Source organism: Hemicordylus capensis, chromosome 2, assembly GCF_027244095.1.
Source record: "Hemicordylus capensis ecotype Gifberg chromosome 2, rHemCap1.1.pri, whole genome shotgun sequence".
NCBI classification, from domain to species: domain Eukaryota; kingdom Metazoa; phylum Chordata; class Lepidosauria; order Squamata; family Cordylidae; genus Hemicordylus; species Hemicordylus capensis.
This window is the reverse complement of record NC_069658.1, coordinates 396,479,002-396,492,057: the sequence shown is the minus strand read 5'-3', so window position 1 is coordinate 396,492,057 and position 13,056 is coordinate 396,479,002. Positions and strand designations below refer to the sequence as shown.

General features: G+C 45.5%; 1 protein-coding gene across 10 annotated transcripts in view; it reads right to left on the bottom strand.

Annotated features, from left to right (window-relative positions):
* Nucleotides 1–978: 978 nt before the first annotated feature.
* Nucleotides 979–13,056, bottom strand: part of EPN3 (epsin 3) — a 36,092-nt gene continuing 24,014 nt past the window's right edge. For 5 of the 10 annotated variants that reach the window (XM_053301718.1, XM_053301717.1, XM_053301721.1 and 2 more), the window contains 7 exons: nucleotides 10,400–10,483; nucleotides 9,508–9,615; nucleotides 7,857–8,034; nucleotides 6,853–7,155; nucleotides 6,238–6,342; nucleotides 4,879–5,109; nucleotides 979–3,317 (listed from right to left, as the gene is read on the bottom strand). In XM_053301718.1, the coding sequence (XP_053157693.1) occupies nucleotides 2,992–3,317; nucleotides 4,879–5,109; nucleotides 6,238–6,342; nucleotides 6,853–7,155; nucleotides 7,857–8,034; nucleotides 9,508–9,615; nucleotides 10,400–10,483 (1,335 nt within the window). In that variant the 3' untranslated portion in view covers nucleotides 979–2,991. The remainder of the gene's footprint in view (nucleotides 3,318–4,878; nucleotides 5,110–6,237; nucleotides 6,343–6,852; nucleotides 7,156–7,856; nucleotides 8,035–9,507; nucleotides 9,616–10,399; nucleotides 10,484–13,056) is intronic. The other 5 variants (XM_053301725.1, XM_053301726.1, XM_053301723.1 and 2 more) reach the window with 5 other exon arrangements.

Below are 13,056 nucleotides of genomic sequence, written 5' to 3'. Positions count from 1 at the left end.
GCCTGTTATGTAGTTGAAATAAAGCTCTTGGGAAAGACAAGAGAACATGTCTCAGCTCTCTCCGTACACTACATGGTGTTAGAAGTGAGATGTGTCTTTCTCGGCAGACAGGTTTGTTCAGTTGCATCCGGTCAACACTTCCTCAGTTCTTGTGCTTACTCCTTATCTGTTTCATTCTTGTCAGCTCTTCTTTGACTTTTCCCATCAATGGCAAGGATACCTGTCTGGGTGTGGTTATAGCATAAGGGACCACATCCTGCTTTAACTGTATCTTATACTGTTGTCGTAAACCACCCGGAGATAGATGTTTGGGGTGGTCTACAATTTAATTTTTTTTTTTTATTTTTTTTTTTTGCGGCGGGGAATCATATATCCCTGACATTTTGCCAAGACCTTTAAAAACCAGAGAATATGCTATTTGATGATTTTGTGCTAAGGAAGTCTGAGCTGCTATATCAGCTGGGCTGAAATGAAATGGTGGTGGTGGGGATGCTTTTTGCAACCATTTTGGGCCACTGGAAAAGCACCTATTGGCAATATTGCAGTGTGGATACAAGCAGGGCAAAAGTGTTTGCACATTCAGAATGAGGGCAGGAAGTTTTTCACTCACCCTGACTTGGTTTCATGACATTGCTAAATATGATTGGCCAGGTGATGACATCATGGCATCATCTTGCTGACTACAAGATCCTTGACTGATTGATTGATTGGGATCATATATCCAAAAAGAAGAAATCCTGTTTTGTTTTCTTAAAACACACACACACCCCTGCTGAAGCAGCTGCCAACCAAGACAGTGAGTAATCATAAAAGAGGTAAGCATTTGGGCTTAACATTTTGGGCTTCCCCAAAGCCACTCTTTTATACCAAAAATGTTCACCTATAGAGTCCTGGTTGGAGTCCCTTTGCCCAAACCCAAAGGGAAGGGATGTAATGTAACATACAAAAGGAAATATTCATGAAGTGTGAAACCCTAAGCACATTTGAACATTTTATTGACTGCTTATGTTTTCCTATGTTCCATTTTATAGCCACAAAGTCTGTATTGGTATGGTGACTGCTGTGTTGGTGCATAAGCATTGGCAATAAAGCCCCAATGATTGTACCATGTTGCTCTCGATGCCTGGCCCCTGTGCCTATCCCATTTCTGGTCTCTTCTTGCTGGGTCAGTGCTCAACAGCCATCTTATCCTGAAGATGCAACTTGTATTGGCATGCTGCAATCCTACATTAAGACACAGCTGGTAATTGGGATATTAACTTCATGCTGTACATACACTCCTTCTCCCCCATTCAATTTGATTGGTTTCCAACATATCCATTAGTATCCTGGAAGGATTTCGGAGGGAGAGGTTGTTTGGAAATTGATAAAGAATCTGTTCAGGTATTTCCAGGTCATTTAAATAGGTCTGTGCTCCAGCGGAGTGCCCTAATACCACTGAGCACAGTAACAAAGTTTCTCATGGATAAGGGTCCCTGAAGTCATATGCAAATAAAGGATTTCATAATTTATTTCTGTGAACATTGTTCAGAATTTTCACATAGTTCATTCAAGTGTTCCTGACTGGGATGTGCACTTGTTGAAGTGTTCCTTATTTTCAGGAATTCTACATTTTGGAGTTTGGGGCTTCAGTGGTAGGGACCCGTCACTGCAAAAAAAAAAAAAGAAGTCTGTTGCCAAGCGTGTAACTAAGTGATCATCCAAAGTGAGGCCAGAGGAAGAATCAGATTTCCCAGATAAGTAATGAAATGTCAAAAGAAAAGTCACTTGGATCAAAGTAGCCAGGAGCACACGCGAAGAGACACCCAATTCCATATAGAGGAGCATTTGGGCAGAAACCTGGGTGTTGTGGGACTCCTAGAATAAACAGTGATGGCTTCTTCAATATTCTGAGCATCTCTTTTGTAAGCCTTTCTTAAAAGGCATTTCACTTTCTAGCCTTCCTGATTATTCAATAGATATGTGAGCAACGGTTCTACTAAAACATTAGAAGCCAGAGGAGGTAGGTCAGACTTCCAGTGGTCAGGTAAGTTGGGAGTTCTTCCAGTTATCCCATGCCCTTCCCATAATCAGCAAGTCCTTCCCTACCCTGTAAATCAGACACTCCTTTATTTAGATTTCAGTCCTACCCCACACATTGTTTTCCAGATATTCTATCCCGCCTCCTTTCTGGACCCTGGAAACAGGTTCAGAAGCTATACATCCTGCTCCAGACTTTGTAAGCAAAATAAAGATTGCTCAAGAAGAATAGTTTTGCAATTTGTCTCCCTTGCTTATTTTTTATGGTCACAGAATTTGGGTTTTCTATTTGCAGACTTTGTCTTTGTTCACAGTGTGACTGACAACAGCAGCTGAGGAAGAGATTTCCCTTAGTCAAACAACACAACAAAGGTGACTCTAGCAAAAGAAATCTGATTTCTTCTCTCTGACATAGCAATGCTAGACTTGCTGAGCTGTCTGGATGTCCAGAGGTGAAACTGTGCCCCTGCCATGCACGCAGTATAGCTGCAAGCCTTGGCCAAAGTGTTCATGTTTTCCATGCAGGCTACAAATTTATCTTCCCTTCCCAGTAAGGGACAACCTTTAGGAGTTAATTTCTGTTTTTTTCTTAATCTCTGTGTGCGCTACTGACATAAAAGCAATGGAAAACAGAGATCCTTGGAAATCAAAGCCCTTCTTAAGGGACCTCCCATCTCCTTTGTACCCATCGAATCAATGCCAGCTGGTGACAGGAATGTCCCAGTTGCCATTAGAAGCAGACTCAAAGACAATGTTCAGCAAAATGGAGTGGCTGGTTCTGTAACTCTTCAGGCAAGGAGGTTCATAGTGGAGTCTCTTTGGCTTGGGCAGGACTAGAAGAGCTTCCGGAGAGATGCTTCCTTCGTCACAACTAACAAGCCAGTGCCACAAAGCCTTTGTGTGGGAGGATTTCCGTAACAGCTGGGGGAGGGGCAAAAGATAGTTCACACAACAGAGCAACAAAAAGTCTTCTCAGAGGAAAGGGTTCATACTGCCTTGGGAATGGAGCGGAGGGGGACCTGAGCCAGACAGTGGTAGGAGAGGTTGTGGCAAGTTGCTGGGTAGCTCTGGGAAAGGCCCTGCTCTGGCCTGAGGGAAGGCACTCATGGAGGCCGGGAGTGTCATTCCTGATGGGATGCTGCTGAGTGGAAGAGGGAGAGAAGTGCTGTAGGTCATGGAGTTCATGGTCATTCCCATAGCTACGCCAGGCACCGGGGAGCTAGTCCGCATCTGGTTGAGAGTTGGTTTGTGTTGATCAATGACATTGAATGGGTTGGTGGGAGAAGGTGTACTGAGACCTGGAAGAAGGAGAAAGAGGCATCATTACAACCATCATCAGGTTATAATGTGTGACAATCCAGGATGTTAAGGCCCCCATAATTCTGCACAAAAAGACAGCCAATTTCACAACAAAGAAACTCAAATTTACTTTCACGTTAAATTAAAAAAAGCAGACAAACATGATTAGCTTGTGTCACTGTGGGTACACCATTTGCCATGTGTTCCAATGCCATTTGGTTTCAAGTCCTGGCAGGCACTGGAGCAATAGAATTATTGGGAGTTGCAAGCAGAGAGGACACAGGCACTAGGGGTGTGCATGAAACCGGTATGCCTGGTTTGGCTCAAGTCCAAACTGGACTCGAACTGAACTGGGCATGTTTGGTCCCTCCCCACAAAAGACCTCACAGAACTCACAGCCTCCATGGGGCACAGCCACGGGGGGTCTCCAGCAGTTCCTCTTCCCCCCGGTTTCAAATTGGCACAGTTTGGGTGGTTTTCAGCCCATTCTGGGTCTCTTCATGCTGGTGACAGCCATTTTTGAGGTCATATAGATGGCCAGTGCGGCGGCCTCCAAAATGGCCACCGCCAGCATGAAGAGGCCCAAAACAGTCGGAAAACCACCCGAACGAGGCTGATTTGAGACCGGGGGAGGTTGGTGGGGAGGGGGATTGCAGGAGACCCCTCTCCCTGCATCTGCAATAGTGCCCCCCAGAGGCAGTGAGTTCTTTAAACAGAAAATCCATTAGAACCCCTGGACTGGCTGGGTGGGTGGGGTTTGGCTTGAGTTCAAGCCAAACTGGGTCTGGTTCGGCTCAAGGGAGAGCCGGGGGCAAGCCCTTGGGCCAGGAAAGTTTGATGTTGAACTGGCTCGAGGTCATGCCGGTTCGCACATCCCTAACAGGCACCATTGCAGCACATAGCAAAGATCTAGTGTGAATTATGTTTAATTTTCTGACTAGGACTGATGCTGGAGAAGGAATTGGCCCAGTAAAATGAAGTAAAGAGGAAGGATGGGAATTGAAATGGCCTCTTGAGCCTCAGCACCATTTTGAAAGGCACGCATGGAGTATGGGTGTGTGTGCGCAATCAATCCATCAATCCTTTATTACTGTCAGAGACCAGCATAGAATTAATACAGGTTAAAAATGACATGTTATGTGATATTGTTATGATGATATATATGATGGTACATAACTGGGTATCCCCAGCAGTTTGCCCATACAGATCTAAGGGGGAAAGTGCTGAAAAGGACTACAGTTCCCAGTGCTTCATGCACATCTTCCAAGATGGTACTGGGGCTAGAGAGGGCTCCATTTCCCTTAAAGGAACCTCACCGGCACACAGCACAGCGCGGTGCAGCGCAGTGGGAAGAGTAGCCTGTACATGGTGCCAGGGGGCTGTTCAGTTTCAGCCAAGGTTTCTCACAGGCCCAACAAGCAATTGGTCAGGGAGCTGCACTTGAGGTGGAGGGAAGCCGCCACTGGCTTGCCTTACAGTGAAGAACACTGCTCTAGGCAGAGTGCAGGCAAAGGCCTGTGGACCTGGAGGCCCTTCTTGTGTACTTTCCCTATCACCTACCTGCCAGGAATGGATTCCGAGACTTCAGGCTCTGGGGGCCTGTGACCAAGGAGTCCAAATTAACCAAGGAAGAGGCATTTGGGCCAAGAAAGGTCTCTGGCGTTTTACAATCTTTCTTCTCCTTCTTTGAATCAGGAAGGGAATCTCCTAAACTTGTAATATCAAAAACGTCCTTATTCTTGACTCCATTCTCCTTGGTGCTTGGAATAAGATCACCGAACAGGTCCACTTCTACCAGCATCCAGAGAGAAAGAGGGAGAGAAGACCATGTGTTATTTCTTGTCTTCAGCATTGAGATAGTCCATGGCAGGCTACATTTCTGCCAGAACCCCACCTTGTTTGGTCTTTCAAAAGGCTTCCTGCTGCCTCAAGCCGTTTCTGTGTGCTCTTAGGAACATCGCAAGCTGCCATATACTGAGTCAGACCATAGGCCCATCTAGCTCAGTATTGTCTCTACACAGACTGGCAGTGGCTTCTCCAAGGTTGCAGGCAGGAATCTCTCTCAGCCCTGTGTTGGAGATGCTGCCAGGGAGGGAACTTGAAACCTAGATGCTCTTCCCAGAGTGGCACCATCCCCTAAGGGCAATATCTTACAGTGCTCACGCATCAAGTCTCCCATTCATATGAAACTAGGGTGGGCCCTGCTTAGCTAAGGAGACAAGTCATGCTTGCTACCACAAGACCAGCTCTCCTCTTCCATACTTAGGAGGTGTATGCGTGTTTGTATGTGTGTGATATATCTCAGCACAGGTTTTGCATGAAGCCGACTACCAGTTCAACCCCTAACATCCCCAGTTCAAAAGAATTAGGTTATCAGAACTGAGACATACTCTTGTCTGAGACCTTGGAGCTACTGCCTCTATCAAAGACATTGTGCTGTTGTTGAGACTCAGTATAAGGCAGTGCCTGCGTAATTTTCTTTTTGCATGGAACCACCTTTAACACATACATTGTGTCATCAGTATCTTCTTTCAAATCCCGCTTTAAAGCTTTCTCCTAAGGATGTTTGCTCAATTCTGTTGCAACATGGGATTGTCCCCAGAAAAGTTTCATGGATAACCCATTCTGATGTAACTCTCATTTCTAAATCTAGACATGGAATCACTTTTTTAAAAAACAGAGCTGAATGCAAGCACTGATGCTGGAATTCATGGTCACTGCATGATAAATGGTGCCAGGACAAACTCATGTGAATATTTTCCAGGATGCTGTGTCAGAACTATCATAGGTGTGAAATGTATCCCCATGTTGACAGCATGGGTAAAAGAACTGGCCCAGAGAGGCAGGAGTTAATTTTCATGGCCACCTATACACTCTTCATAACCATCTCTCCCCTAGATACATTAGAGCTTCACTTACCTACAGAGCTGTTGGATTTCACAGGTGATGGAGCATGGGAGCTGTCATGCTCTGGCTGATCTACTTGTTCTGGTAGTTTTGTGAACAAGTCAAAAGTAGCATTGCCTATGAATGAGTCAAAGGAGGAGAGAAAACTCCATCAGTCTGAATGTTCTAGTCGCCTGCCCTTTCCCCCTCTCTGTCTACCCCTCTCATCACCTCTACTGCTTCCCTTGGACTTTGGAGCCAGGGAAAGTAGTGGCAATCGTAAGCAATCCCTGTGCTTATTCTTTCCACACAGTGCAATGCGTGCCAAGAGGAAAGATGGATGTCTTACAGATGCTTCCCTTGGGAGTCCTGGGGAGGTGCTCATCCTCCACCAGCAGTGTGTCATTGAACTTGGGGAGCTCTAAGGGCAGCCATGGCAGAGATGGCCATGCTCATACTATGCGAAGCTGCACATCCAGCTCCCTGTGCTTTCAAGGGCCAGAAGCCCTTAAGGCAGGAGAGAGAGAGGCCACACACAATCTCACCTAGCAGTGGCCATTCCCATCTCTGCCTCTCAAGCTGCCTATTCATGTAGCTTGGGCTCTCCCTCATGTAGCCTTAAAGGGAAGCAAAATGAGTGTTTCTTACCAGCTGTGGAAGACTTATCTATAGAGCCTCCCCAGGGATCAGCAGAAGTGCCTGCAGAGATGGGAGCAGGTGGTGAGGATTTACCCCAGGGGTCTGAAGATGAGACACTTGAAGACAGAGATTTCATCCCCCATGGATCAGAGGAGGAGGCAGAAGAAGAGCCATGAGGAAGGTTCCAGGGTCCTGGAGAAGCTTGATTGGTAGATACCGTCTGATTTAGATGATCCATAGAAGGTACAGGCACCCAAGGATCTGCAGTGGGACCCCAGGATGTTCCTGTCGATTCCACAGTAGGTTTGGTATCTGGAAGAAGAAGACAATCCCAGATTTTAGATGTGGAATTGCAGAGTGAATTAAAATGCCACCAAGTGACACAAAGCATTAAGCAAACAGGCTAGCTAGTGAATGAAGAAAGGAGCAAGTAAGTGAGGAAGTCCAAGAACAGACAGATGAGAGCAAAGGGCAGTGCTAGAGATGCCATGCGATTAAAGAAGTCTTAGTTGATTAATCATCTTTGTTTTAATTGATTAAATGTGCATAAATCTGTATATGAATGTATTCTGAAGGGAAAACACATTTTTCATTTCTAGGTGATGCAAATGAGTAATACGATATGGGAGGGGGGGGTGCCATGTGAGAAGAAGCACGGCCTCCAGAGCGAGAGAGAAGGGCAGAAATGTATCTTCCAAGATGGCTTTTGTAAAAACTTGCAAGGTTTTTGTAAGTGCTTGTTATCAAGTACTGTTGTAATTATAAACAATTATTTTAAATGATCTGCTTGGTACATTGGGGCACCTCTTTAATCAATCAAAAAGTTTTTAATCGGTCAAGTTAACCAATTAATTGTCAAGCCGTTGCAGCCTTAGCCAGAACCGTATAATGACAATGAGTGGGTTCGTAACAGCCACCATGGTTGCTCCTGCTCAAGTTGGCTGCAAGTATGAATGACATGGGAGAGCTGATGAAGACATGGGCAAGGGGAGAACAGCTGCAAAGCTCCTTACTGTTAAACTCCCAAGAACTGGACAAGGACAGAGCTGGAGGAGAGAAGGCTGTATCATGGTTCCAACCCTCAACAAAGCGAGGGTTGCTCCCACCTGGAATATCCCATGGGTCAGCTGAAGTGTGAGTAGAAGTGACTGGCACTGGTCCAAAAATGTCTGCCAGCTCCATCACAGAAGACTGGAACAATACAGAGAGATAAAATGCATTAGAGTCCACAGATAACAGGAGTGTGAATGGTTCAATACATGTCCAGAATGTCGCACATTACAAGCTTAGAAGCTACCAAAAAGTGGAGGACACCCACCCCGCTGCCTTCCCCAGGTATAGCCTTGTGATTCCTTCCTTCCTTCTTTAAGCAGATAATTTCAGGAAGCAAAGGGCACAAGTTTCAATGCTTTCTGTGTGTGAAAATGGTCTATGGGTACTTAAAGCTAATACCAATATCTTGGAGAGGAATTGCCTGAGCACCCTATATAAGGCACTCTCAGCTTAGCATTATTTGTGCAACAGATAAATACAAACAGCCCTGTAAACTTCGATCCAGGACAAATGCAGCCACAGCTGAGAACCAGTTGCTGGGGAGTACCAAACTGAGTACCAGTTGCAGGGGAGTAACAGCAGGAGAGAGGGCATGCCCTCAACTCCTACTGTAGGCTTCTAGTGGCATCTGGTGGGCCACTGTGTGAAACAGGATGCTGGACTAGATGGGCCTTGGGCCCGATCCAGCAGGGCTGTTCTTATGTTCTTAATTGTCCATTTTTCATATAATTAAGATAATTCTGACTCTGTCTTCACAGCTCAGAGTCCCATAAGGAGATGGTGCACATGCAACAGTTTGGCATTATGCAGGTGCTCTGCATAATGCCAGACCCTGCAGGTGCAATGGATGCAATCCCAAGGAATTTAAACGTGCTTAAGTCCTGTTTAAATCAGTGGCACTTAATCAATCAGTCAAGCACTTCAGTCCCATGCAGGGTGGTTTTGTTTTGTTTTACAGTTCTCTGAAATTCTGCTGGGTTGCACCCAATGATTTTACAATGCCCCAATATGTAACCATCATGGAATCTGAAATCACAGATCTGCAAAACATGGACCTTTGATAAGGTGAAGTAGGGGAGGCCCTTTCATGAGGCAAGGTGAAGTGGTTGCCTCAGACAGCATATTACTGGGGCGGCAGAAGGGTGGTAAGCTGCTTCCCACTGCTGCTATTGGAGTAGCTTTTCAGGACTGATCTGATCTTCGCAAGCTTTGAAAAAGTGCCACTCTTTGCACTCCTTGCAAAGTCTGCAAGAATTGTGAGGAGAGAAAAGGAGGGTGCTGGTAGCCTTCCTTCCTCCCCACCCACTTCCAAAGTGTGAAGGGGTCAGTTTCGAAAGGGGGCTGGCCTCCACCAGGAACATGGAGCAAGGCAGCATTTGGCGCCTCGCCTCAGGCACTGCAGTACCTTGGGTCACCTGTGATGAAGCACCTGTTAAATACAGGCTCAGAATATCTACAAACCCATGGCAGGACTTTAGGCAACATGTGCCAATCAGTTAGTCCCTGAGCATTTAAGCAAAGACCAGAGGGAGCAGGGAAATGTTTGCACACCTGGAGGAGGCAGACATTTCTTCATCAGTGCCAGGCAACTGAGCATATGGTGCTTTATACCTGACTTTTCTTTGTCTTGTCTTCTTCTTCCTCATCCTCTGCACTCAGGTGACTCTCTTCCAGTGCCCTCTGTAAGAGTGAATTTTCTCCTTGCCATGCCCTAACTTCCTGCAACCAACACAAACAGTGTGTAAGTCTGAGGTGAGCACAAGAAGGACAAGGATGGGAGGATTGTCCTGTGTGCAATGGCTGTCATTTTGGTAATGCCATGTGAGCTCTTATTGCCAGTCTTGCTTTATTTTTTTACTTTTATATCCCCATGTTTAATGCTCTGTTAGAAACAGTTAGTCTTCAGAATGTGAAAGTTAAAGTTATCAGCCAGAGAAAAACCAGAAAGCAGAAGGTAAAGCTGTAGGTTGGGTCTAGAATTCTCTCATCTAAAACCCCCTGTGAACAGCATTGATTGTAAGCTAATGCACACCTGTTTGGCAATAAGTCCCACTGAGCTCAGTGGGACTTGCTTCCAAATAAATATGCTTAGGATTGGTTTTTGTGTTATGAAGAGGTCTATTTGGTCCAATTGTCCATCCTGAGTTTTGTCAAATTCCAGAACTGGTGTTTGTGTCCTGGATTGGAGGGAACAGAAAGGGGAAACCTCTTCCAACTGCTCTTCGTTTCTCTGACACTCCCAGAATCCAAGATTTTCTTTGCAACTACAAGAATTAGAAACTTAATTCTGTTCACATAATATTTTCAGGATTTCAGCAAAGCCATTGGCTTCTAAGACCCACGGCAAGCCAACAGATGTGCAGAACTTCTAGACCCTTCCAGATGCAGCAGCACTGTCTCAGGAAGACACACTGAGTTAGGCAAAAAGCTGCCCCACCGAAAGAGGGGTGGATTCCGCAAGAGAAAAGTCAAAGTGCCCTTTTGCCAGCTGGGTTTGGGATACCTTCTCATGCTCCTGTTTGCTCAGGGTCAGCGCTATCTGTAATTGCAAATCTTCATCTGTGCTGGAGACTGGAGGAAGCGGCTGCTGGCAATGAAGGAGAACTGGGTAAAGGTTTGCTCTTGAGCCAATAATATGTATTAAATTATTTATTCTGGGTCAATGTTCCAACACCCCCTCCCTTCCCCCTTGTGATCAAGGAGAAAGATGGCTTTGAATCCAGCCATGCAACCATCCCCTCTGCTTCTGCCTATTTAGCTACTCATCAGTATGATGTCTCCAGGTCAACTAGATGAGACAAGAAACACATCCTTATACCGCTGTGTCTTTGAATGTTTTAATAAAAATAGTAGCCATGCCCCCCCCCCGAGTCCCATATCAGACCACTATGTGGGGGAGGAAGGTTTAATTCCTTCCCCGCATGCCATGTTCCAGACAAATAGCAGGGGGAGAGTAACAGGGGGAGAGTAACTGGCCCTATCCACCACTAGCACAGTACCTCCAGTGCGAGTGCACAGGGCATTCTGGGGGACCCCGAGCCTGGGAGGCTGCTTGTAGCCTCCCGGTGGGGGGTCTACTCATGTGTTGCCACGTGCCGCAGCAACACACAAGCAGAAAAATGAGGTTAATGGAGTGCTTGCTCGGTTAACCTCGTTTGAGGGGAGAGGGAATTAGGCGGGCTAGCTGCCTTAGAGCCACCATGCTCGCCTACAAGCCCAGTGGTTCCGACGATCACCAGGAAGTGGGCTAGGCTTCCTTAGCCCACTTTCTGGAGATTGTCAGAATAGCTTCCATGATTGTTCTTTATTCATCATGTATTTCAACATGTATCCTGTTGTCCCAACTGCATTGAACTTCAGACTGAATCCAGATCCATTCTTTGGGACATGTTTAATTTAATCCAGTCCTTCGCTGTCACCCTGTTGAAATTACTTATTGCACATTACCACAGCCTTCCATTATTCATTTCTCCACAAGACCAACTATTTTTTATTTTACTTCCTCAGTGCTTTTATTTCTCATAAGATGCACACCAAACACACATGCTCACTCAAATATATTTAGATATAGTGTTTGGAAAAGTATTGCCCACAACTGTCGGAAGAGGGATGATTCTGATATGGGATCATGGTGGTTGGTTTAAGCCTCTGCTTAAAAAGAAATTTGCAGATGAAGTTGACCATGGTCATAAATTAGCAGAAAGGCGCTCTTAAGACGCATTGAACTCAATGGGCTTAAGCATGCCTACCTCTGTGCTAGATTGTGGACTAGGTGTCAAGTGAACGGCTGCATGGTGACAATGGTGTAAATTCAAAATAAAAAAGAAGACTCTAGTAATGTTGGTGGGCTGGATAAGAGACTTGGGGGGAAAACTGAGGCTTCTGTTCAAGCAGGTCACTGGAAAATTGCACCTCTTTGGGGTGGGGATGTAGTTCACTGGTAGTTCACATGTTGTTCCATGCAGAAGGTCCCAAGTTCAATTTTAGCAGAGAAATGGCTGGACATATATTCCCAGGATACCTCCCTAGTATCTCAGTCTCTAGCATCTCCAGGCAGGGAAATGACCCCTGAAGAAAGACCCCTCTTTGAAATCCTAGAGAGCCACAGCCAGTCAGTGTAGAGACTGTAGACAATACTGAGCTTGCTGAACTAATGGTCCAGTTCCCTATGAGGCTGCTTCCAATGCCTCTGTGGTACAAGATTTTCAGTGAGAGAACCCACATACAAGGGGCTTATATGGAACAGAGGGTAACAAGTAACTAGATGTGATGTGGACTACCCTTCCTCCTTGACCAATAATCAGGCACAGATTGCTTAAAAAAAAAAAAGACACAGATTCACCCTAGAGGTAACTGTCTTATCTGGGATGTGATGCTGATGCCCTTCAGAATGAGAGCTGTTTTGCTATCACAAGAGGAAAATATCTAATCATTGCAGATTTAAAAATAACACTTTGATTATATACAAAAGCTAAACCTAACAGTAGTTGAGCAATCTATCATATTGCTAATAGGGCTTTTCCTTCTTTGGAATCTCTGTCAATGGGCCTTTTCAAATATAAGTGAGAGAAGCATCTGTCAATGGTGGTGTGTGCATAATTAATACACCCAATGACAAATGACAGGTAATAAGGGAGTAGATTAGATAGGTTCTTAAGGCACCTTCAAGCCACTTAAATCTGAGATCACCAGATTGTTCCCCAGTTGGGTCATTTATTTGTAATTGCAATGGAATTGTTGTTGTGTCAGTCTGCCTGTCCCCTCCTGCCATGGTGCTTCTGTGCTTTTTATTTCTGCTTGTCTCTGCTGGTGTCTGGCACTCAGTTCAGTCCCACATTGCAGGCAACAAGAGGGAAAAGGCAGCAGCATCAGGTAAGGTTTGTGCATTTCTGGCAAAGTCCGAAGGCTCTCCCTGGCCCCTGAGGTTTCCAACTCCCACAGGTAAGAAAGTGATCCAGTAAATGTAGACAAACCTAGAACACCAAGTTAAGAATCTACAATGAATTATGTACCAACACTTTGTCATGTCACACCCAGAGGCATTCTTTATGTTATCGAGTGCTTATAGCTTTGGTCTGCAGTGTTGTTTGGACTTTCAGTAATCTGGCTGGCTTCCCAAGCTAAGGTAACCTAAGAGCTTGCCTTGCTGGCTGCTGTGAC